This window comes from Carlito syrichta, unplaced genomic scaffold (assembly GCF_000164805.1).
Source record: "Carlito syrichta isolate Samal-C Ts95f unplaced genomic scaffold, Tarsius_syrichta-2.0.1 Scaffold135690, whole genome shotgun sequence".
Classification (NCBI taxonomy): Eukaryota; Metazoa; Chordata; class Mammalia; order Primates; family Tarsiidae; genus Carlito; species Carlito syrichta.
The window spans coordinates 171444-194718 of NW_007079786.1; the positions used below are offsets into that span (position 1 = coordinate 171444).

The following is a 23275-nucleotide window of genomic DNA, read 5'->3' on the forward strand; positions in this document are numbered from 1 at the left end:
CTTTCTTCCTTTCTTCCCTCCTTTCTTTCTTCCCCCCTTTCTTTCTTCCCTCCTTTCTTTCTTCCTTTCTTTCTTTCTTCCTTCCCTCCTTTCTTTCTTCCCTCCTTTCTTTCTTCCCTCCTTTCTTTCTTCCTTCCTTTCTTTTTTCCTTTCTTTCTTTCTTCCCTCCTTCCTTCCTTCCTTCCTTCCTTCCTTCCTTCCTTCCTTCCTTCCTTCCTTCCTTCCTTCCTTCCTTCCTTTCTTTCAAGCTGGGATCTCACTTTATTGCCCAGGCTAGAGTGCAGTGGCATGATCACAGCTCACTGCATCCTTAAATTCCTGTGCTCAGGTGATCCTTCCATCTCAGTCTCCTAAGTAGCTGAGACTACAGGTGTACCACCATGACTGGAAAATTTTTTGAATTTTTTTTTGTAGAGATAAGGTCTTGCTATTTTGCCCAGGTTGGTCTTGAACTCTTGGGCTCAAGTGATCCTCCTGCCTTGACCTCCCAAAGTTCTGGGATTGCAGGTGTGAGCCACCATACCAGGTGCAATTATTTTCTTTTTAACCCTTACTACCAGGTTAACATGTCCTCCCTCCCTGGCTCACTGTACTATATCCTCTAGGTCCTAAAGATTCTGCCTGCCTTGGGGGCAGGAATACAGCAAAAGGCAGGAAGTAAAAATGACTAAAAAAATGAAAGGGATTCATCTTCAGGGTTTCAGGCATAATTTGGCTCCTCTTTGAAAAACTAATTCTCCTGGGCTCAAATGACCCTCCTGCCTCAGCCTCCCAAGTAGCTGAGATTACAGGCAAGCGCCTCCACATTCAGCAAATTTTTTCATGTTTTATTTTTTGTAGAGATGAGATCTTGCTATGTTGCCCAGGCTGATCTTGAATTCCTGGGCTCAAGTAATCTTCCTGCCTCGGCCTCCCAAACTGCTGGGATTATAGGTGTGAGCCACTGCCCATGGCCTTTTTTACTCAATTTTCTATAGCAGTGGCATCCGACAGAACTTTCTGTGATGTTGGAAATATATCTATGGAACATTTGAAGTTGGGCTAGTGCAACTGAATTTTAAGTGTTATTTAATTGTATTAAATGTGTATCTATGTGTGTAAATAGCCACATGTAGCTAGTGGTCACTGTGTTGGACCGTGCCGCTTTTTAGGATGTGGTGATGGGCCAACAGAAGATGTTTAATAATCCTAGGTGAAAGTATCATCACCACAAACTAGGGGAGTGCCGTGAAGGGTAAGTACACGAACCTCCGAGAGCCTGTGATGTGGAACCTGATCTTTCTAGAGGTCCAAGAAAGTTTCCCTAAGTCAAGGACATTGAGCTGAGATCTGAAGATGAGAAACTAGGCCAAGAGACAGACAAGGATGTTCTAGTCAGAAGAACCATGAGGTGGACAGTGGATTGGAAGTGGAGAAGACTAGAACCCGAGTGCTAATCTCTACGTGTGACCAGCAAGGCAATATTTCCATTTTAGACTCGTGGAGTGTGACGTAGGTGTTGGGATTCCACATGAACTCACAAAATATAGATTGGGATGAAGAATAAGAAGAGTGGCAGAATACAGAGGCTTGCATCCGTTTTGCTCATACTGTGCTTCCAACACCCAGAATCATGCATGACACACAGTGAGTTCTTAAGAATGCATCGCATCGCCACTGTGGTTCGTTCTCCGGAGTTCAAGCTCTGTAGTTGTCTTTACTTCCAGAAAGACAGGGAAGAGGACAGTGAAATTCACACTCATCATTATTGCTGCCTGTTCGTAGGTTTGGATTTGGTGTCCTAGGAAAGGGGGATGCCATTGTTTTACAGCCTTTAGATTCTGGCCTTCAACTCCTGGGAACTAACCACACTGGATATTGTGTGATGTCTCATAGCACGACCACCTCCCCTGGACCTGCGAAACCTCTCGACCATCCGGGAACACACGTCTCTAGCCAGGACCCGCACCGTGCCTTGGTAAGTTTCTGATCGCTCCAAGGAGCCACATCCAGCACAGACACCCCCACTTGATCTAGCTTAAGCCAAAGGAGGGGTGAGTTTTATTATCAAGAGTCAGAGGTGTTTTATAGATCACAAAAGAAGGAATATGACTGGGTCGCCCAGGATATCGGGACCAGGAATTAGAGTGTGTGGGGAATCTTTTCTCTACATCTGCTTCTTTCTTCACCGCTGTCTAGTCCTTTGTCTTTGCAGAACCCTTTCTCTGCTGCACAATCCTCATGGTCAAAGATAGCTGTATTATAGCTCCTGAACTTGTTTGCATGTTACAATTTCAGTACAAACAGAGATGGGCTCTTTTGTGATCTCAATGCAGATTTCCTGGGAAGAGACAGTTGTGTCACCCAGCCTGAGTGCAATCAGCTATGGCCCAGAGGGCCAACTTTGTGAACAGGGTAGAAAAGAGGTCTCGGGGAAGAAGGGATGGCTCATGGGTTGGGTAGACTAGAACATGTTTCTGCACCTCCTCATCTCACCTTTTAGAAGCTGCATCTTCAGAGTCTGAGCCTGACTTAGGAGCTTCTTGATTCACTTGAAAGGCCACATGACACAGTCACTTTGTAAAGCAGGATTCTGCAGTGAGCTGTATTTCCAGCCAAGACTGCAAATGACTTGGCCTGTGTTTCTGACTCAGGAGTAGGATGAAAATTTATTTGTATTCTTTTACTTTCTTTTGCTAAATGATATGATGCCTTGGCCTGTTTCTAGAAAGCTCTTGAGCTGTGTCACATAGAGGGCCTGAAAAAACCAGCATTTGTGAATTGGAAGCCATTTGTCCCACAGTGGGACAGAAGCTGCTGGGCAATGTCTGCTACTTGAGGAACTGCTCTGACCGGAAGGAAGTTGTATCTGGAAGGAGGGTGGGGCTGAACCCCCATGGGGGTCATGTCAGTTCCTGGCTGGCTTTCAGAGCAGCTGTAAGACATTGCTTTGACCTCATCTATATTTTTGTTCTTAGCCATCGAACCAGCTTTCTCTCTCCAGAAAGAAATGGTATTAACTCTGCAAGATTTTTTGCCAATCCAGTCACCAGAGAAGAGGAGGAAAGCTACATCCAAATGGTAATCCTATATTTTTCACACTCTTCTTATTCTTCATTCCAATCTATATTCTTGTGAGTTGGTTATAAAGGAAATACATCCTTCAGAAAGCTCTGTGTAATCTTTGAACGATCACTGATTGTAAAACCAGGTCACAAGCTTTTCTAGACTGGGAACAAATCAGCTTGAAGCTGCTTTTCTTTCCTGCAGTATTCAACCCCCAATACCATTTTGAGACCACAGTATTTCAAGAGAACCTGGGACTGAGGCATGCATACTGGGAAAATGGAAGTGCCAGGTTCTCTTTGAACTATTACATTTTGAAAAGGAGTCTTAGGACAATGTTCAAGGCACTGTGACTATATACTTTTTAGAAGACAATTCTACCTGCTTATACGTGAGCATACTGGGCAATTGAAAAATCGAAAAATAGTAATCTCCAGCAAAGCAATACATAAAGACTTCATTTTGCCTTTTTTATTTTATTAAAATTGTGTCTTAAGTGCACTTAACTATATGCAGATGGAAAGTGACTCATCTACAAATCTTCTGTGATCTTCCCAATATTTCTCACACTTAGTAATGGCCCTTGGGAAACTTCTAGAAGAAAATACTCTTATAAAGGATGCTGAACAGCTGTGTTCTGTCTCCAGAGAACCAAAAAGGGAAGTGAATCTAAAACTCAATAGGAGCAAGTGCAGAGTCATTCCAGACACCAGCAGTTCATTTCTGATCTTTGAGGTTGTAAGAAAGAACAATGTTTCATCAACAACACAGCTAAGGATTGATTATTTGCCTATGTTTATAATCGCTAGTCAATGCCTGTCTCTGTGCATTACTAGGCAACATGGCACAGCAGATTAAGAGCCCAGAACTCTGGCTGAAAGTAGCTGTAGGGGAACTGCCATATTAACATGCTTTTTTTTTTTTTTGAGTTGGAGTCTCACTCTGTCGCCCAGACTGGAGTGCAGTGGCTGCTCCCGGCCACCGCAGCCTCGACCTGCTGGGCTACGGCCATCCTTCCGCCTCAGCCTTCTGAGTAGCCGGAATTACAGGCATGCGCTACCACGCCCGGCTGATTTTTTGATTTCTTGTAGAGATGAGGTCTCGCCAAGTTACCTGGGCGGGTCTCGAACCCGCGGGCTCAGGAAATCCACTCACCTCGGCCTGCCAAAGGCGCGGGATTACAGGCTGAGCCACCGAGCCCAGCTTATTAACATGTTTAAAGGCTACCCAATCTCATGTAATTGTGTTTTTAAATTTTAAATTAATTATTATTATCTTTTTAAATTGGAGTCTTACTACATCACCCAGGCTAGAGTGCAATGGCATTCTCACAGCTACTATAGCCTCAATCTGCTGGGCTCAGTCAATCCTTCTGCTTCAGCTTCCTGAATAGCTGGGACTACAGGCATGCACCACCACACCTGGATAATTTTTTTGGTTATTGTAGAGACAAGGTCTCGCTGAGTTGCCTAGGCTGGTCTTGAACTTCTGGACTCAGGCAGTCCTCTTGCCTCTGCCTCCCAAAGTGCTGGGATTATAGGTGTGAGCCACCGTGCCCAACTGAGTGTTTTTTAAACTTCAGCAATAAGATAGTTTCACATGACTTTGATATACATGATTTCACTTATGCCACACAACAGCTCTAAATGGTAGTCAAAACAAATATGATTTGATCTTAATTTTGCACACAATTATATATGTTACATTTCTTTTTCTCTTTAAGGGAAAATTCTGATCGGAATGTAACAACTAAGGCCAGGGGATGAGATATATTGAAATACAAGTTTTTCTGTACATCCTTCTTTAAATGTTTGTGAACTGATAGAAAATTTAGAAGAATACACATAATTTTAATTTATGTGATGTTTTTCTCTATCAATTTTTCAAACCCTTTAATTTCGACAGCTTTGTAAGGCTTTTGTAGTAAAATTCTAGACTCTTAAATCTCATATTATTCTTTATATTATGATATTTTAGTACCTTTAAATTTTTAGATCATACAGTGAAACTGACTTTCTGTTAATGTGCAGTTCTCTGAGTTTGAACATGTATGTTAATTTGTGGAACCACCACTGCAGTTAAGATACAAAATAGTTCCAGCATCTCAAAACACTCCCTCATGCTACTTCCTCATAGCCGCACCCTCCCTCTGCCCCAGGCTTTGGCAACCACTGATCTGTTCTTCATCAATATAGTTTTGTCCTATCTTAAATGCCACATAAATTGAATCATACAATACCTTTTAGGACTGACTTTTTTCATGACGTCTTGAAAATTCATCTAAATTGTTACAGATTTCAATTGTTCTTTCTGTTTTATTGCTGAGCAGTATCCAAGTGTATGGATGTGTCATGTTTTGTTTATCATTCACCCACGGAAAGGCATTTGGATTGTTTCAAGTTTTGGGGCAATTAGAACTGTCATAAACATTCCTTTACAATTACAAGCATTTAAAAATATTTTCCTGTGGTAAAATATACATAACAAAACTTACCACTTTAACCATTTTTAGACGTACAATTCAGTGCTATCAAGTACATCCACGACATTGTGTAACCATCACCACCGTCTAGTTTTAGAATTTTCATCATCCCAAGCAGCAATTCTGGACCCTCTATTTTTCCATCCCCCAAATAACTCTCTATTTTTTCATCCCCCAAATTCCTGGGAACCTTTGTTCTACTTTCTTTCTCTTTGAATTTACCTGTTCTAGGTACCTAATATAAGTGAAATCAGACTTTTTTCCTTTTGTGTCTGTCTTCTTTCATTTAGCATAGTATTTTCAAGATTTATCCATATTATAGCATATATCAGAATTCCTAAGGCTGAACAATATCTAATTGTATAGATATACCACATTTTGCATATTTATTCACCTGTTGATGAGCATGTGGGTTGTTTCTACCATTTGTATGTTATGAATAATGCTGCTATGAACATCGGTGTATAAGTGTATGTTTGTATTTCCTGCTTTCGTTCTTTTTTTTGTGCGTCTGGGTCTCACTTTGTCACCCAGGCTGGAGTGGAGTGGCACGATCATGGCTCACTGCTGCCTTGACTTCCTGGGTTCAGGTGATCCGCCTCAGCCTCCCACAGCACCTGGCTAATTTTTTGATTTATTGTAGAGACGAGGTCTTTTGAGACTGCCCAGGCTGGTCTCAAGTTCCTGGGTTCAAGCAATCCTCTTGCCTCGGCCCCCCAAATTGCTAGGATAACAGATGTGAGCCACTGCACTGGCCTCGGTGTGATCTTAATATATGTCCCTAATGGCAAGTGACATTGAACTTTTTTTTTTTTTCTTACTTGCCATCCATATATCTTCTTTGGGAGTATTCGTTTAATCTTTTTGCCTATTTTTAAATCGAGTTGCTTGTTTTCTTACATTGAATTTTGAGAGTTCTTTATATGTTCTGTATACAAGTTCTCCAGTGGATATATGATTTGCAAATATTTTCTCTGGAGCTTGTCTTTTCATTATCTTATGTCTTTTGTAGAGCAAACATTTTAAAATTTAGTTAAGTCCGATTTATTTATTTTGCTTCTTGCATAGATTGTTATCATGTCTAAGAAGTCTTTGTCTAACCCTAGTTCATTATGATATTCTCCTATATTTTCTTCTAAAAGTATTATGAAGACCTAATTTTAAATTTAGGTCAGCGATCCATTTTTAATTTTTTAAAACGTCGATAGCTTTGGGGGGTACAAATAGTTTTTGGTGGGCATACTTACAGCCCAAACCAAAAACTATTTGGACTCCTCAAAGCTATTGAGCTGTGCTGCGCTGAACATGCGGGTACAGGCACCTTCTTTATATAACAACCTCTGTTCCTTTGGGTAGATTCCTCGGAGTGGGGTTACTGGATCAAATGGTAGATCTACTTTTAGTTCTTTGAGTAACAGCCATACCACTTTACATAGAGGTTGTACTAATTCACACTCCCACTAATAGTGTGTAAGCTTCCCTTTTCTCTGCATCTGCACCAGCAGCTATTTTTTTTTAAGTAATGATCATTCTGACTGGTGTTAGGTGGTATCTCATTGTGGTTTGATGATGATGAGCAATGCTGACCATTTTTTTCATGTTTGTTGGCCATTTGTATATCTTCTTTTGAGAGATGTCTATTCATGTCATTTGCCCACTTTCTAATGAAGTTATTTACCTTTTCCTTGCTGATTTGCTTGACTTTGTAGATTATGGATATTAGTCCTTTTTCCGACTATATAGTTTGGGAATATCTCCTCCCATTCTGTAGGTTGCCTGTTTGCTGGGTTGATTATTTCTTTTGCTGAGCAGAAGCCTTTTAGTTTAATTAAGTCCCACTTGTTTGTTTTTAGTTTTCTTGCATTTGCTTTTGATGTTTTAGCCATAAATTCTTTGCCTAGGTAGATGTCCATAAGAGTTTTTCCCTGGGTCTTCTTCTAGAATTTTTATAGTTTTGGGTCTGACATTTGAGTCTTTAATCCATTTTGAGTTAATTTTTTTATACGGGGAGAGATAGGGATCCAGTTTTATTTTTCTGCATGTAGCTGTCCAATTTCCCCAGCACCATTTGTTGAATAGGCTATTCTTTCCCAAGTGTATGTTTTTGCCTGCTTTGTCAAAGGTCCGTAGATTGTAGGTGTTTGGGTTTATTTCTGGATTCTCTACTCTGTTCCACTGGTCCACACATCTGCTCTTGTCCCAGTACCATGCTCTGTACCAGCCCTGTAGTTTAATTTGAAGTCAGATAATGTGATGCCTGCAACTTTGTTCTTTTTGCTTAAGATAGCTTTGGCTATTCTGGCTCTATTTTGTTTCCATATGAATTTTAAGATTTTTTTTCTAATTCTGTGAAAAATGACTTTGGTGGTTTGATGGGGATTGTGTTGAACCTGTAGATTACTTTGGGTAATATGGTATTTTAACCATTTTGATTCTTCCATTCCATGAGCATGGGCTGTTTCTCCATTTGTTTATGTCCTCTAAAATTTTTTTATCAGAGTTTTGTAGTTCTCCTTGTAGAGATTTTTTACCTCCTTGGTTAAATATACTCCTCCTTGGTATATTTGCTTTTTGGCTGCTATTATGAATGATTATCAGCTTGGTCACTATTGGTGTATACCAGTGCTTCTGGTTTGTGTGTTTTGATTTTGTATCTTGAAACTTTACTGAATTCATGTATCAGGTCCAGCAGTCTTTTGGAGGAGTCTAGGATTCTCTAGGTATACGATCATATCATCAGCATACAAAGATAGTTTGATTTCTTCTTTTCTAATTTGAACACACTTTATTTTTTTTTTCTTGCCTGATTGCTACAGCTAGGACTTCCAGTGCTATGTTGAAATAGGGGTGATGAAAGTGGGCATCCTTGCTTTGTTTCAGTTTTGAGGCAGAATGTGTTAAACTTTTCTTCACTCAGGGTGACGGTGGCTGTTGGTTTTTCACATATGGCTTCTATTATTTTGAGGAATGTTCCCTCTTTGCCTATTTTGCTGAGGGTTTTTATCATGAAGGGATGCTAGATTTTATCAAATGCTTTTTCGGTGTCTATTAAAATGATCATATGATTTTTGTTTTTTAATTCTGTTTATGTAGTGGATCACATTTATTGACTTGTATATGTTGAGTCACCCTTGCACCCCTGGGATAAAACTCACTTGGTCGTGGTGCATTATTTTTTATGTGCTGTTGAATTTGGTTTGGTAATATTTTGTTAAGAATTTTTGCTTCTAAATTCATAAGGGATAGTGGTCTGTAGATTTTGTTGTTGTTGTATCTTTTCCCTCCTCTTCAGTCTTGGGTAATAGAGTCAGTAACATTGGTATTAGTTCTTTTTTAAAGGCCTGGTAGAATTCAGCTGTGAATCTATCAAGTCCTGGGCTTTTTTTTGTTGGGAGACATCTAATTACTGTTTTAATCTGGCTACTGATTTTTGGTCTGTTCAGGGTGTCTATTTCTTCCTGATTCAAGCTTGGGGGATTGTATGTTTCCAAGAATTTATCATTTCCTTTAGATAATCTAGTTTGTTTGCATAGAGGTATTCATAATAGTCTCAGATGATCTTTTGTATTTCTGTCATATCAGTTGTAATGTCTCCATTTTCATTTCTGATTGAGCTAATTTGGGTTGTCTCTCTTCATTTCTCAATTAATCTAACTAGTGGCCTATCAATTTTGTTTATCTTTTCAAAGAACCAACTTTTTGTTTCAAAAATTTTGTTTGAATTTTAAAAAAATTTTAATTTCGCTCTGATCTTCATTATTTCTTTTCTTCTGCTAGCTTTGGATTTGGTTTGTCCATGTTTTTCTAGTTGCTTGAGGTGTGATGTTAGGTTATTGATATGCTATGGTCCATTTTGACCCCATTTTTGTGTAAGGTGTGAGGTGAAGGCGAAATCGATTTTTTTGTTTATGGATGTCTAAATTTTCCAGTGCCATTTGTTGAAAAGACAATCCCTTCTTCACTGAATTGCCTTTGCAACTTTGTAAAATATTAGTTGGTCGTATGTGTGTAGACTCTTTATTCTGTTCCATTGTCTATCCCTTTGCCTATATTACACTGTCTTGATTATTTCAACTTTATAGCTGAATCTTAAAATTAGGAAGTGTATTTTCTCCAAATTCATTCTTGTTTTTAACATTTTAAAAAATTCTGCTTCCTTTGTCTTTCCATATAAATTTTAGAATTAGATTTTTTTTATCTATGAAAATAGCTTGCTAAAATTTTTATTGGGGTTATAGCAAATCTATTAATAAATTTGAGAATTGAAGTCTTTGCTACGAGGGAGAGCTAAAAAAAAAAACCTTGAATATATTTTTTGGATTATGAACCCCTTGTGGTACAGGCTTCCCCTGCTAGGTAAGTGTTCTAGGAACCCATCGGCATGGCTTCAGTGATTTTTTTTTTTTGAGATTCAGCGTGTTTGCCCATTTCATGATGGGTGATTTACAAGCACACCTGCCCCCACTGTGCTGAGCGTTCAGCAGTTTTTGACCAAAACTGGCATGACTCCTATGCTCCATCCCCACTATTCTCCCGATCTTGCCCCAAGTGAGTTTATTTGTTTGTTTGTTTCCCTGGATGAAAAAAGTTCTCAGAGGGAAACATTTTGCCACTGTGGAAAAGGTGAAACAAAAGCAACAGAAGCACTAAAAGGCATCAAAACTGACGAGTTCAAAAACCGTCTTGAAATTCAATGACATATTGTTTGTCTAGTGCTTTGAATGGTCCTTTGAATGGCATATACTGAGAACTTTATCATATGGTAGCCATGACTAAACAACTAGATATATGTCCATCTTTCTATCCCCAGTGCATTTGCCTTCATAAAACTTTTATTGAAGTGAGATCATAAACAAATAAGGAAGTAAAATATATATTATATGGAAGGACTAAAAAAAACTGTTTTGAGCAATGGAAAAAGCCTCTCGATAGGTGTATTGCATCAGTTTTAAAATAAATAAGTCTGGTTTTGTGGGTCCCCCCCCGTGTATATTGAATCTTCCAATTCCTGAACACACCATGTCTCTCCAGTTGTTCAGATTTTCTTTGATTTGTTTCTCCAGAATTTTGTAATTTTAACAGATAACTTTTATGCGTTTTATTAGATTTATACCTAATTGCTTCATTTTTGGAGCTATTATAAATGATATTTTGGTAATTTCAGCTTCCAGTGTTCTATTGGTGGTATATAGAAACATAATGATTTTTGTGTTTTGACCTTGTGTCCTACAACTTTGCTAAAATCACTTATTAATTATAGGAGGTTTTTATTTTCTTCCGATTTCTTGGGATTTTATGCTTACATGATCATGTCACCTGTGAATATTGTGCTTCATTTCTTCATTTTCAATCTGTACACTCTTTATTTTTTTCTTGCCTTATCACCAGGCAAACACTTCCAGTACAATGTTGAATAGATGTCTTGTTCTCCATCTTAGGGGAAAAGCATCCAATCTTTATTAGTATGATGTTAACTGGAGGTATTTTATAGATTTTTCTTTATCAGGTTAAGGAAGCTACCTTCTATTTCTAGGTTGCTGAGAGATTCTTTTTATTATGAATGAATATTGATCTTATTTTTTCGGCACTCATTGGTATGTTCGTTTAGTTTCCTTTTTTAGAATTAATATCATGAATTGCACTGATTTCATTTTGAATGTTGAACAAGTATTGTATCATATATTGCTGATTTTGATTTGCTAATATTTTGTTGATTTTGTGTCTATGTTCATAATGGGTATAGATACAAAAATCTCTGATGTGTCTTTGTGTGGTTTTTGTGATCAAGGTAATGCTGGGCTCCTCAGCACATGTTCTTTCCTCTTCTGTTTTCTGGACCAGATTGTGTACAATTAGATTTATTTATTTATTTATTTATTTATAATGAATTATTTAGTGTAATTCACCAGTGAAACCCTCTGGGTGAATTCAATTTCTTTAATTGTATAGAACCGTTAACATTATCTATTTAATCTCAGGTGAATTTTGGTTATTTCCTAGGAACTTTATAATTTTACCTTCACATTTGGATTTACAATGCACCTTGACTTAACTTATGTGTATGATGTGAGATAGGGATGAAGTCTTATTTTTCTGCATATGTTTATCTAATTCATCTGCCATCAGTTATTTAAAATTACTATCAATTGCCCACTATTCAGCAGTTCCATCTTTACCATAAGCTAAGTATACATGCCAAATAAGCACAGGTCTTCTTATGGACTCTGAATTCTACTTCATTGGGCTACGTGTCTATTTTCGAACAACACTGCACTACCTTAGTAACAGTAACTTTATGAGACTCAATATCTAGGAAAACAAATCCTGCTTTATCTTCCTCAAGGTTTCTTTGGGTATTTTTTGCCTTTTCTATCTCTATACAAATTTTAGAAGAAATCTACCAAAAAAGGAAAAATGTAAATATTATTCTCAGCAGGAATTACTGGTCCAACATTACTGGAAATGGTCTTACATTTATTTTAGTTCTCCAATTTGAAGGGAAACTTTGGTGGGCAAGGTAGCATTAAACACACCTGTCATATAAGGTATCCCAAAGTGATAGATAATATATTTTTAAAATACACTTTAAAAATTCTAAACACAGCTGACAAGAGGAGAAAGGAAATGTCTGGGGCCAAAAATGTTGAAAAATAATATTTCTTTAAAATCAGTAAAAATTAGAAATAATATAATCAAATATAAACGTAAGCAGTTTTTTAAAATATTGGATTTTGAATTTAAAATGAACATTTTTGGCATATTTAAAGAAATAAGATGAAGAATTGAAAGTTGGATTAAGTGACAAGATACTACTAAAATGGCCAGGTGGATTATAAAAGGCAATTTAGAATTTATAGACATAAAAATGAGGATGAAATTAGAAACTCAATAGATGAGTTAATCAGAGCAAACACTGAGCAATTTAGTGAACTGGAAGGTAATTATGAATACATTTCTAATAAATTGGGAATAGGAGATAAAAAACATGTATAATATGAAAGGAAGTTGAGAAGTGAAAGATAGGATGAGAAGGGAAACCATTTGTATACTCAGAGTTGCAGAAGAGGAGATCATAGAAAAAATAGGAGAGAAGCAATGTGTAAAGGGATAATGACAGAGTTTCTCACAATTCATGAAAGGTACCAATCCTCAGAAAGTCCAGAAACTCACAGGCAGGTTAATATAGAAAAATGATAGTGATGGAGTACAGGTGGTAGGTGTAGTTTCTTTAATTTGGCTGATTGCAAATTTTTATAATAATAAGTCGGAAAAAAACAAAATAAACAACAAAGAGATGACCAATGCAGTCATATTTGACTTTCAGAAGGTGAAAACTGGACAAAACTAATTAAGAAAAATACATGGATACAAATAAATAATACTAAGAATGACAAGGGGGTAATAATTACAAATACATCAGAGATTGACTATGTAAAGAATATTGTGAATGACTCTGTGCCAATAAATTTGAAAACTTTGCTGAAAATAGGCAAATTCTCAGACTTTCAAAAATCAAAACCTGAGTCAAGTAGAAATAGAAAATCTGAATGGTTATATACCTATTAAAGAAACTGAACCACTAGGAAGATTTTTACTACAAATGATCACAAGGCCCAAACACCTTACAGATAATTTCTACCAAAAGTGGGAGATAATTGCAATCTTAAATAAATACCTTCAAGACCATGTCGATTAAGATTGCCCACTTGCCGGGCTCGGTGGCCCAGCCTGTAATCCCGCGCCTTTGGGAGGCTGAGGTGAGTGGATTGCCTGAGCCCACGGGTTCGAGACCCGCCTGGGCAACTTGACGAGACCTCATCTCTACAATAAATCAAAAAACCAGCCGGGCGTGGTAGCGCATGCCTGTAATTCCGGCTACTCGGAAGGCTGAGGCAGAAGGATCGCCGGAGCCCAGCAGGTCGAGGCTGCGGTGGCCGGGAGCGGCCACTGCACTCCAGTCTGGATGACAGAGTGAGACTCCAACTCAAGAAAAAAAGAAAAAGAAAAAAAAAAAAAAAGATTGCCCACTTGTTCCCCTTAAATAAGACATGTCGATATTACCCATCTTTTTGTATGAGGCTAAGATAACTTGCTACCAAAACAAATGGCAATAACATAAGTAGAAAACGGTAGCCCAATCTCACTCATGGATGTGGAAAAGAATATGTCCAAATGCTCTTATGCAGATGTTCATAGTAGCATTTAAAAAATAATAACCAAAAAGCAAAAACAACCTAAATCTTCAACTGGTGAATGTGTAAATATAATATAGCACAGGGAATTCTGGGAAGATGGCAGCAGAGCCAGTTTGACTGCACGAGTTCCTGTGTGAGTGAGTGGGTGAGTGTATGGACGAATTTGGGTGCCTATCTTGTGTAAGTGGGCATGTGAGTGACTGACTGAGTGGGGACTTAGGAGCAAGTGACCAGAGCTCTCCTGGTGAAGCGACTGGTGCCACAACTATTATGCTTGGATCCTAATGCTTCCCAGAGTACAGAAGCTCAGTGTCATTTTCTAAAATCAACAAAGCCCTTCCTGAGAAGAAACTGCTGGAGTGACTGCCATTGCTAGACTCTGCCCCACTGCTGTAGTGCCAGGCCAGACACTGGCTGCAAGAGCCGTGGAGACAGAACAATGAAGGCGCTAGAGGCAGAGTCCCAAGAAAGCAACAAGGAGCAGCCCACCCTGAACCTGGACTCACTGCCACTACCTCCACTACCAGGCTAGGCTGCAAGGCCACGCCACCAGAACCTAAGATCTGGAGACTGTGGTACTTTCTGGGGAGGGAGCTATCCTTCCTGACTGAGCAGCCAGTCTAAAGCCTAGGCAGAGAGAAGTGTTCCAGGGCAGCATCTGTGGAATAGCAAACCTACATCTTAAGACCAGGGGGTGATCTCTGCATTGCTTTGGAGTTGCTCTCCATGAACCCAGAGAGAATCACCCAAGGTGCACAAACCCTGGTGGGTAACAGCAGATGCAGAGTCCCAGGTGACTCACTTCCAGGCCTGAGCCAGCTGCTGGGTGATAAATGCATGCAGCAAATCTGATCGAGAAGGAGGCTGCAACGGAATTAAAGAGAAAGATAAGAGAACTGCTACAAATGGAGAAAAACCAATGAAAAATAACTGGTAATCTTCAAAGAGTGCCTGATGAAAGGTACTTATAGAGACCTAGAAGAAACTTAGCTTACTCTTAGTTTAGTCTTTTTGCCTCAGCATGCCATTAGAAAGCATTCAGACATTCTACTGCAAAACAAGTAGCAGTCTATCCCATCCCCCCTTGGCAAATCTCCTTCAGATGCAAGACCAGGACAGATCAACCATTCTTGGTTTAGCATTATAATCTCTAGTAAACTTTTAGGTTCCCTGTCAAGGCTGAAGATCAAAGATCACCCTTTGGCTGACCAAAGTCATAAAAGTGATAATACGGACCACTTTTGGTCAAGGAGTTTGTGAGTTGCAAATGTCTGAGTTTGTGAATTGCAAATGTCTAACAACTCTCTTGCAGGAACACCCCCCCAGGGTTAATCTAATAAGCCTTTTGTGACCTAACGTGACACGGATAAACCCCACCATGGCATCAATCATGTGACTAACCCACCCATCTGCCTGCTGTCCATCACCTGATCTCAGTACCTGCGCTTGCCTGCCCCTTTTGTGATGATGAGGAGCAGACCACCACCCAATCACCTTAAGGATCTTTCCCCATCAAGGGGAATGGTTAAAAGGACTCAACCACAAGCAACCAGTGGACATTGCCTTGCTAGACTCTGGTGTGGCCATGGGCACACCTCATCAACAAGGGTACTTGCATAATGAACATTTGTATACCTAACCCTGAATTGTACCCCACGATTTCAAAATAAAAATTAAAAGAGAAAAAAAAGAACAGCTACTGGAACACAAACAATGGCTATCTCTGAGAACAACTGTACCAGAAGGGACTTACAGAAATCAGAGAATCATTGAATAGAATGAACAAAAATCAAGAAATGAAAGAGCTAAAACTAAATGAAACTGAAATGGAGTTGGACAGATTCAAGAAAGCATATTTAGAAATAATGGAAATAAAGAGCTCCATCCAAGAAATAACAAACTGACAAACATAGGTAGCAGAATTGACCAAGCAGAAGAAAGAATCTCAGAGCTAGAAGACCAAAATATGGAATTAACCCAATCTATTAAAAATATAGGGAAAAAAAACTTGAAAGTCTCTAAGAGATGTGCAATTTTATCAAGAAGTCAAAACTACATCTGATTGATATACTTAAAATAGAGAAGTGGAAAACACCTTGGAACAAACATTCCATGAGGTCATTCAGGAAAACTTCCCTCGTCTGGCCAGAGAGACAACTATACAAGCACAAGAGATTCAGAGAACCCCTGCAAGACATCTTATGAAAAGACCAACCTCTAGACACATAGTAATTTGCCTGCACAAAGTAGGTATAAAAGAAAAAATCCTAAAGGCAGCAAGGGAAAAAGATCAGACTACCTACTGGGGAAGATCAATCAGAATAACTCCAGACGTACCCACAGAAACACTACAGCCCATGGACCCCAATTTTAAATGTTCTCAAAGGTAAACAATTTCAACTAAGGATTTCCTACCTAGCCAATCTAAGCTTCATCAGTGATGGAGAATTAAAACTCTTCCCAGACATCCAATTTCTAAGAGAGTATGCTGCTTCTAGCTCTACAGGAGATACTTAAAAAGGTGCTGTGCACAGAAGAAAAAAGAAACAAAAGCAAGACCATATGCTCTACAAGATCACAAACACAGAAGCAACAGAGCACAAAGCACACCCACAAAAATGAAAACACACACATATCTTAACACAAATGCTAAAAGAAAACAAAGCAGCCTTACAAGAGCCTTATGACAGGAACAAAATCTCACATTTCAATAATCAGCCTGAATATGAATGGGCTAAATGCATCACCGAAAAGACACAGAATTACAAACTTAGATAAAAGAGCACAACTCAACAATATGCTGTCTCCAGGAAGCACACCACACAACAAAGGACACCCACAGACTTAAAGTTAGAGGATGGAGGATAAATTTTCAGGCAGGAAAAAAAAAACACCAAAAAAAGGCAGAAGTTGCAATTTTAAAATCAGACAAAACAGCCTTAGAGTTATCAAAAATTTAAAAAGATACAGAAAGACACTACATAATGATAAAAGACTCAATCCATCAACAATAAATATCCATCCCAATCATAAATGCACCCAACCCAAGAGCACCAGGATTTATAAAGCTGCTACTAAGTAAACTAAAAAAGGACACTGGCTCAAACATTATCATAACCGGAGACTTACATACCCCACTAACAACACTAGATAGATCATTGAGGCAAAAAATCAATAAGGCAATCTGGAACTTCGACTTGATGCCTGACCAAGTAGACTTAATAGATATCTATAGAACACTCCACCCAACAACCACGGAATATACATTCTACACATCACCACATGGAACATACTCCAAGATCGACCACATCCTCAGCCATAATTCAAGCATAAACAAATTTCAAATTTCACAAGACTGAAAAACTGTCATGCACCTTCTTAGACCACAGTGGAATAAAAAGAAATATTGCCACCAACAAGATCCCCAAAGACATGGACACGAAACAGCATGATGCTGAACAACTCCTGGGTCAACACATAAATCAAAGCAAAATTAAAAGATTTTTGGAAACAAATGGAAACAAAGACACATCCTATCAAAACCTCTGGTATACCAAGAAACAGTATGAAGAGGGAAATTTATAACTCTACTCACACACATAAAGAAAACAGAAAGATCATGAGTTAAGAGCCTAGCAAAGTACCTAAGAGAGCTGGAAAAGCAAGACCACCAAAACCCTAACTTTAGCAGAAGAATTCAAATCACCAAAGTAAAAGCCCAAATATGGGACATAGAAGACAAAAATATTACAGAAAAATCAACAAAACAAAAATCTGATCATTTGAAAAGATAAGCAAGATCGATGGACCCCTAGCCAGATTGACCAAGAAGAGAGAATAAGCCCAAATAACCACAATCAGGAATGCAAATAATCAAATCACAACTGGCTCTGAAAAAATACAAGATTGTCAGAGATTACTATGCACACATGTATGGAAACAGACTCAAAAACCTAAATGAAATGGAGGACTTTCTGACATCACACAACCTTCCAAGGTTGAAACAAGAAGAAATGGATACCTTAAAAAGACCAATAACAACACAGGAAATTGACTCCTTCATAAGAAAATTATCTACAAAAAATCCTGGACCAAACTGCTTTCCAGCAGAATTCTATAAAATATACAAGGGGGAGCTGATACCAATAAATCAAGAAAGTCAGAACTCTCCCCAAATTATTTTATGAAGCTAATAACATGCTCATACCCAAACCAGGTAAAGATCCAACAAAGAAAGAGAACTGCAGACCAATATCCCTGATGAACATAGATACAAAGATTCTCAATAAGATTCTAGCAAATCAAGCTGGGTGTGAGGGTTCATGCTGTAATCTCAGAACTTTGAGAGGCAGAGGTGAGAGAATTGCCTGAGCCCACATGGTTGAGACCAGCCTGGGCAACTTGGCAAGTCCTCATCTCTACAATAAATCAAGAAAAATTAATTGGGCATGGTGGCGCATGTCTGTGGTTCCAGCTACTTGGAAGACAGAGGCAGAAGGATGGCCTGAGCCCAGCAGGTCGAGGTTGCAGTGGCTGTGAGCATACAACTGCACTCCAGCCTGGCAACAGAGTGTGACTCCAACTCAAAAATAAATAAATAAATAAATAAATAAATAAATAAATAAATAAATAAATAAATATTCTAGCAAATTGGATCCAACAACACATCTCAAAAATAATCTACCATGACCAAGTAGGCTTCATCTTCGGCATGCAGGTTGGCTCAACATCTGCAAGACCATAAATGTAGTTTAGTATGTCAACAGATGTAAAAACAAGACTCCCATGATTATATCAGTAGACACAGAAAAGGCTTTCGGCAAAATCCAGCATCCCTTCTTGATAAAAACCCTTGCACACCTAGGCATAGAGGGAACATATCTCAAAATAGTAAGAGCCATCTATGATAAACTCACAGCTAGAATATTGCTAAATGGGCAGAAATAGGAAGTATTTCCCCTGAAAACTAGAGCAAGACAAGGCTGCCCACTCTCACCCCTCCTGTTCAACATAGTGTTGGAAGTCCTAGCCAGAACAATCAGACAAGAGAAGGAAATCAGGGGTATCCAAACAGAAAAAGGAAGTTAAGTTATTCCTCTTTGATGATGACATGATCCTATACCCTGAAAACCTAAGAGAATCTGTCAAAAACCTACTTGCATTGACAAAGGACTTTGGCAAAGTCTTGGGGTACAAAATCAACGTGCAAAAGACAGTCACATTTTTATATACCAAAAACAAACAGGCATAGAACCAAATAAAAAGCACAATCCCATTCACAATAACCACAAAGAGAAATAACTTCACATCTTCCTTACCAAAGAAGTCAAAGTCCTTTACAATGAAAACTACAAAACACTGCTCAAAGAAATCCAAGAAGATACAAACAAATGGAAATGAATTGGAAGAATCAACATTAAGATGTCCATCCTACCCAAGACAATCTACAGATTCTACACAATGCACATTAAATTACCAGCATCCTTCTTCTCAGACCTGCAAACGACAATACAGAAATTCATGTGGAAACAAAAACAATCACAAATAGCCAAAACAATCATCAGCAAAAGAAACAAAGCAGGAGGAATCACACTCCTGAACTTAAAAACTTTATTATGAGTCTACAATAATCAAAATAGCCTGGTATTGGTATGAGAACGGGCATATAGACAAATGGAATGGGATAGAGATTCTGGAGGCAAAATCTCAACTTCTCAACCAACTCATCTTCAACAAAGCCTCCATCCACCATCAGCTACTGGGGAGAGCAGAACCTATTCAGTAAATGGTGCTGGGAAAACTGGCTGACCACGTGTAGAAGAATGAAACAGCACCCCTACCTATCATCACACACAAAAATCAACTCTAAATGGATCAAGGACCTAAATGTAAAACCTCAAAGCATAAGAATCTTAGAAAACGCAGAAGACACCCTTAGAAATTGGAATAGGCAACGAATTCCTGATCAAAACACCAGATGCCCATGCCATAAGAGATAAGATAGACAAGTTGGACCTCATCAAACTGAAAAGCTTCTGCAAAGTCAAAGAAACCAAGAGAGCGAGGAGACGGCCCATAGAATAGGAAAAATATTTGCTGACTGTATATCTGACAAAGGCCTGACATCCAGGATCTACAAGGAGCTCAAATGTGCTGCAAGGAAAAAAACAAACAGTCGCACTAAAAAGTAGGCAAAAGACATGAATAGACACTTCTCAAAAGAAGACATACGAGCAGCCAACAGACACATGAAAAAATGTTCAGCCTCACTAATTGTCCGAGAAATGCAAATCAAAATCACACTGAGATATCACCTAAGTCCAGTCACCATGACCATCATTAATAACTCAAAAAACAACAGTTGCTGGAGAGGATGCAGAGAAAAGGGAACATTTCTACACTGTTGGTAGGAGTATAAACTAGTACAACCTTTGTGGAAAACAGTGTGATGATTTCTAAAAGATCTAAATACAGACCTTCCATATGACCCAGAAATCCTCCTTCTGGGAATATACCCAGAGGAACTCAAATCATTCTGCAAAAAGGATACTTGCTCATGCATGTTTATTGCAGCACTCTTCACAATAGCGAAAACATGGAACCGACCCTGCTGCCCATAGAAACTGGACTGAGTAAAAAAAAAAAAAAAAAAAAAAAGATGGACTTTATGCAGCCATAAAGAAGGACAAAATTTATGGGTTTTTCAGGAACATGGATGGATTTAGAGTCTATCATGTTCAGTGATCTATCACAGGAACAAAGAACTGAGTACCATATGTTCTCACTCATAAGTGGACCCTGAGCGTTTATCATAATGCTACATGAAGGAGATTGGCAATAGCAGATCACTGCTGGGGTGGGGCACATGGCATTAATAAGGGTATCTGATTCCAAACCAGGTGAAGTGAGGACAAATGGGATACCCAAACTTCACCTGTATGATGGCCGCTTAGGTACCTAACCATGAATTGTACCCCACGTCTTTAAACAAACAAATTACAAATTGTAGTATAGCCATACAACAAGATATTATGTAGCCATAATGAGAAATAAAATACCGATACATGATACAATATGGATGACCCTTAGATGGCAGATTGACCACAAGCTTCTATTTCCCCACCATCCTGAAACATCCTCTAAAATAACGGTACAGTGAAGAGATTTGTTAAAGGCATAAACCAACAAGAATGTGAAGAATTGGAGAAGAAAATAGCAGTAACATGCTGGAAACTGGAAAACAGATGGATGTACAAGTTGTATAGTAAATGAGTTGTATATGACTTAAAAGTCATATAGTAAATGACTTATAAGACCCAATAAAATAAAATCTTATATATGCTAGGAGGAAAGCAAGAAGCCACTTGACTTATAATGCAGAATACCCATAGGGTTCAGGAATTTTCCACAGTAGAAAGTTCCAAAGTAGGGCTAAAGAGAATGGAAAGGAAGGAGTAATGGTCAAAAGTCTGTGTAGGCAGCAGGCAAATCCCAAGATCCCCTTCCTCACTCCATGAGGGTAGACCACTGTGACTTCCCATCCCCCATTCCACAGAAAAGTTAATGTGTATTCTCTGGAGAGAGTTAAACAAGGAGTCTCTGCACTGGGGGATACTGGACATATTTGACCATGAGTACTATACTAAAAACAAGGTAATTAAATAAATATGCGTAACAGATATGAGAGCCATTCTCAAGCCCTTTTCTCACCCTCTCTTTTCCAGAATGTTGACGATCAGACTTTTACAACTGCATCTGGAGATTGGAAGATGTTTATCTGGGCTATTTGAGTAGTCCTGGTGGCAAGACCTAGGTTTTGATATTGGGGAGAGATGAGCTATTATTACTGTAAACCAGGAGAATCTATTAAGGCAGTCAAGCTGGTAAACATACTAAAGGAAAAAATTATATTATATTACTAGATGCAGAAAAAGCATTTGATAAAACTCAACATCTATTCATGAAAAAAATCTGTTAGTAAATAGAAATAGAAGGAATTTTCTTTAACCTTATAAAAAATGAAAAGTGAATCTTATAGAATCTATAGTAGGTATTATACTCAGTGGTTAAACACTAAAAATATTTTTCTTAAAATCAGGTTCAAAGCAAGGATAACTTCTTAACTACGTTTAGTCAACATTGTATCTGAGGTCCCATTCAATGATAGAGGACAAATTAAAGAAACCAAAGGAATAAGAATTAGAAAAGAAGAAGACAAACCATGATTATTCATAGATGAAGTGATTGTCTAGCCAGAAATCTCAAGATAATCTAAATTGATGTATTTAGATTATTTTGTTATTATTTTAGTTAATGAAATAAATAATTAGAATTAATAGAAAATATTATCAAAAGTGACGGATATAAAGATCAATACACAAAATCCAGTTCAATGTTTATATAGTGGTAACAAACAGAAAGTGGAATTTAAAAAAAACTTACCATTTATAGTACCTACAAGCTGTAGGTATTTAGGGATAAATCTAACAAAAAATTAGTGAAAACATTATGGAGAAAACTATTAAAACTTTATTAAAAGACATTAAGGAGAACCAAATAAATGGAAAGGTAGACCACGTTCCTAAGTGGAAATACTTGAATGACGTCTTACCAAATTTCTAACAGAGGTTTTTGAGGAACTTTGAAGTTCATTCTAAAATGACATTCTAAAATGCATATATAAGATCAAAGGTCAAGATTACCCAAGACATTATGGAAGAAGAACAAAGCAGAGGGAATTTGTCCTACCAGATATCAAGACCTAGGGAAGGACTCTTTAAACAAAAAATAAGTACAAGTCATATGGGAAAAGATTGACATATTACATTAAAAGCAGGAACTTCTCTCCTTTAAAAGAAATACCACAAAAAGAAATGAACAAAAGCAAAGATAGACAGGTGGGACCTTATCAAACTGAAAAGCTTTTGAACAGCAAAATAAGCCATCAAGAGAGTAAAGAGACAACACAAGAAATGGGAAAAAATGTTGGCAAGCTATGCATCTGACAAAGGCCTAACGTCCAAGATCTACAAGGAACTCAAACGAACTGAAAAACAAAAACAAAAAACAAAACAAAACAAAAACACCAACCCCATTAAGAAGTGGGCAAAGGACATGAACAGACATTTCTCAAAGGATGACATACAAACATCCAACAGATACGTGAAAAAATGCTCAGCCTCACTAATCATCAGAGCAATGCAAATCAATACTACAATGAGATACCACCTAACTCCAGTAGGGATGGCTATCATTAACAAGTCAAAAAACAACAGAACTAAAAATTAATCTTCCATATGATCCGGCAATTCCTCTTTGGGGAGTATACCCAGAGGAACGGAAATTGCTCTACCAAAAAGACACCTGTACACACATGTTTATTGCTGTACTATTCACAATAGCAAAAACATGGACCCAACACAGAAGCCCACTGAAAGTGGGCTGGATAAAGAAAAAGTGGTACATATACATGATGAAATAGTATGCAGCCATAAAGAACAAAATCATGGCCTTTGCAGTCACTTGGATGCAGTTAGAAACCATCATACTACGT

At 38.2% G+C, this 23275-nt stretch overlaps 1 protein-coding gene across 1 annotated transcript in view; it reads left to right on the plus strand.

Moving 5' to 3' along the window:
• GAB3 (GRB2 associated binding protein 3) overlaps positions 1-23275 on the plus strand; it is a 50049-nt gene that overhangs the window by 23318 nt on the left and 3456 nt on the right. Inside the window, exons 7-8 of the mRNA XM_021708278.1 lie at positions 1876-1957; positions 2958-3060. Coding sequence (XP_021563953.1) covers positions 1876-1957; positions 2958-3060 — 185 coding nt within the window. The remainder of the gene's footprint in view (positions 1-1875; positions 1958-2957; positions 3061-23275) is intronic.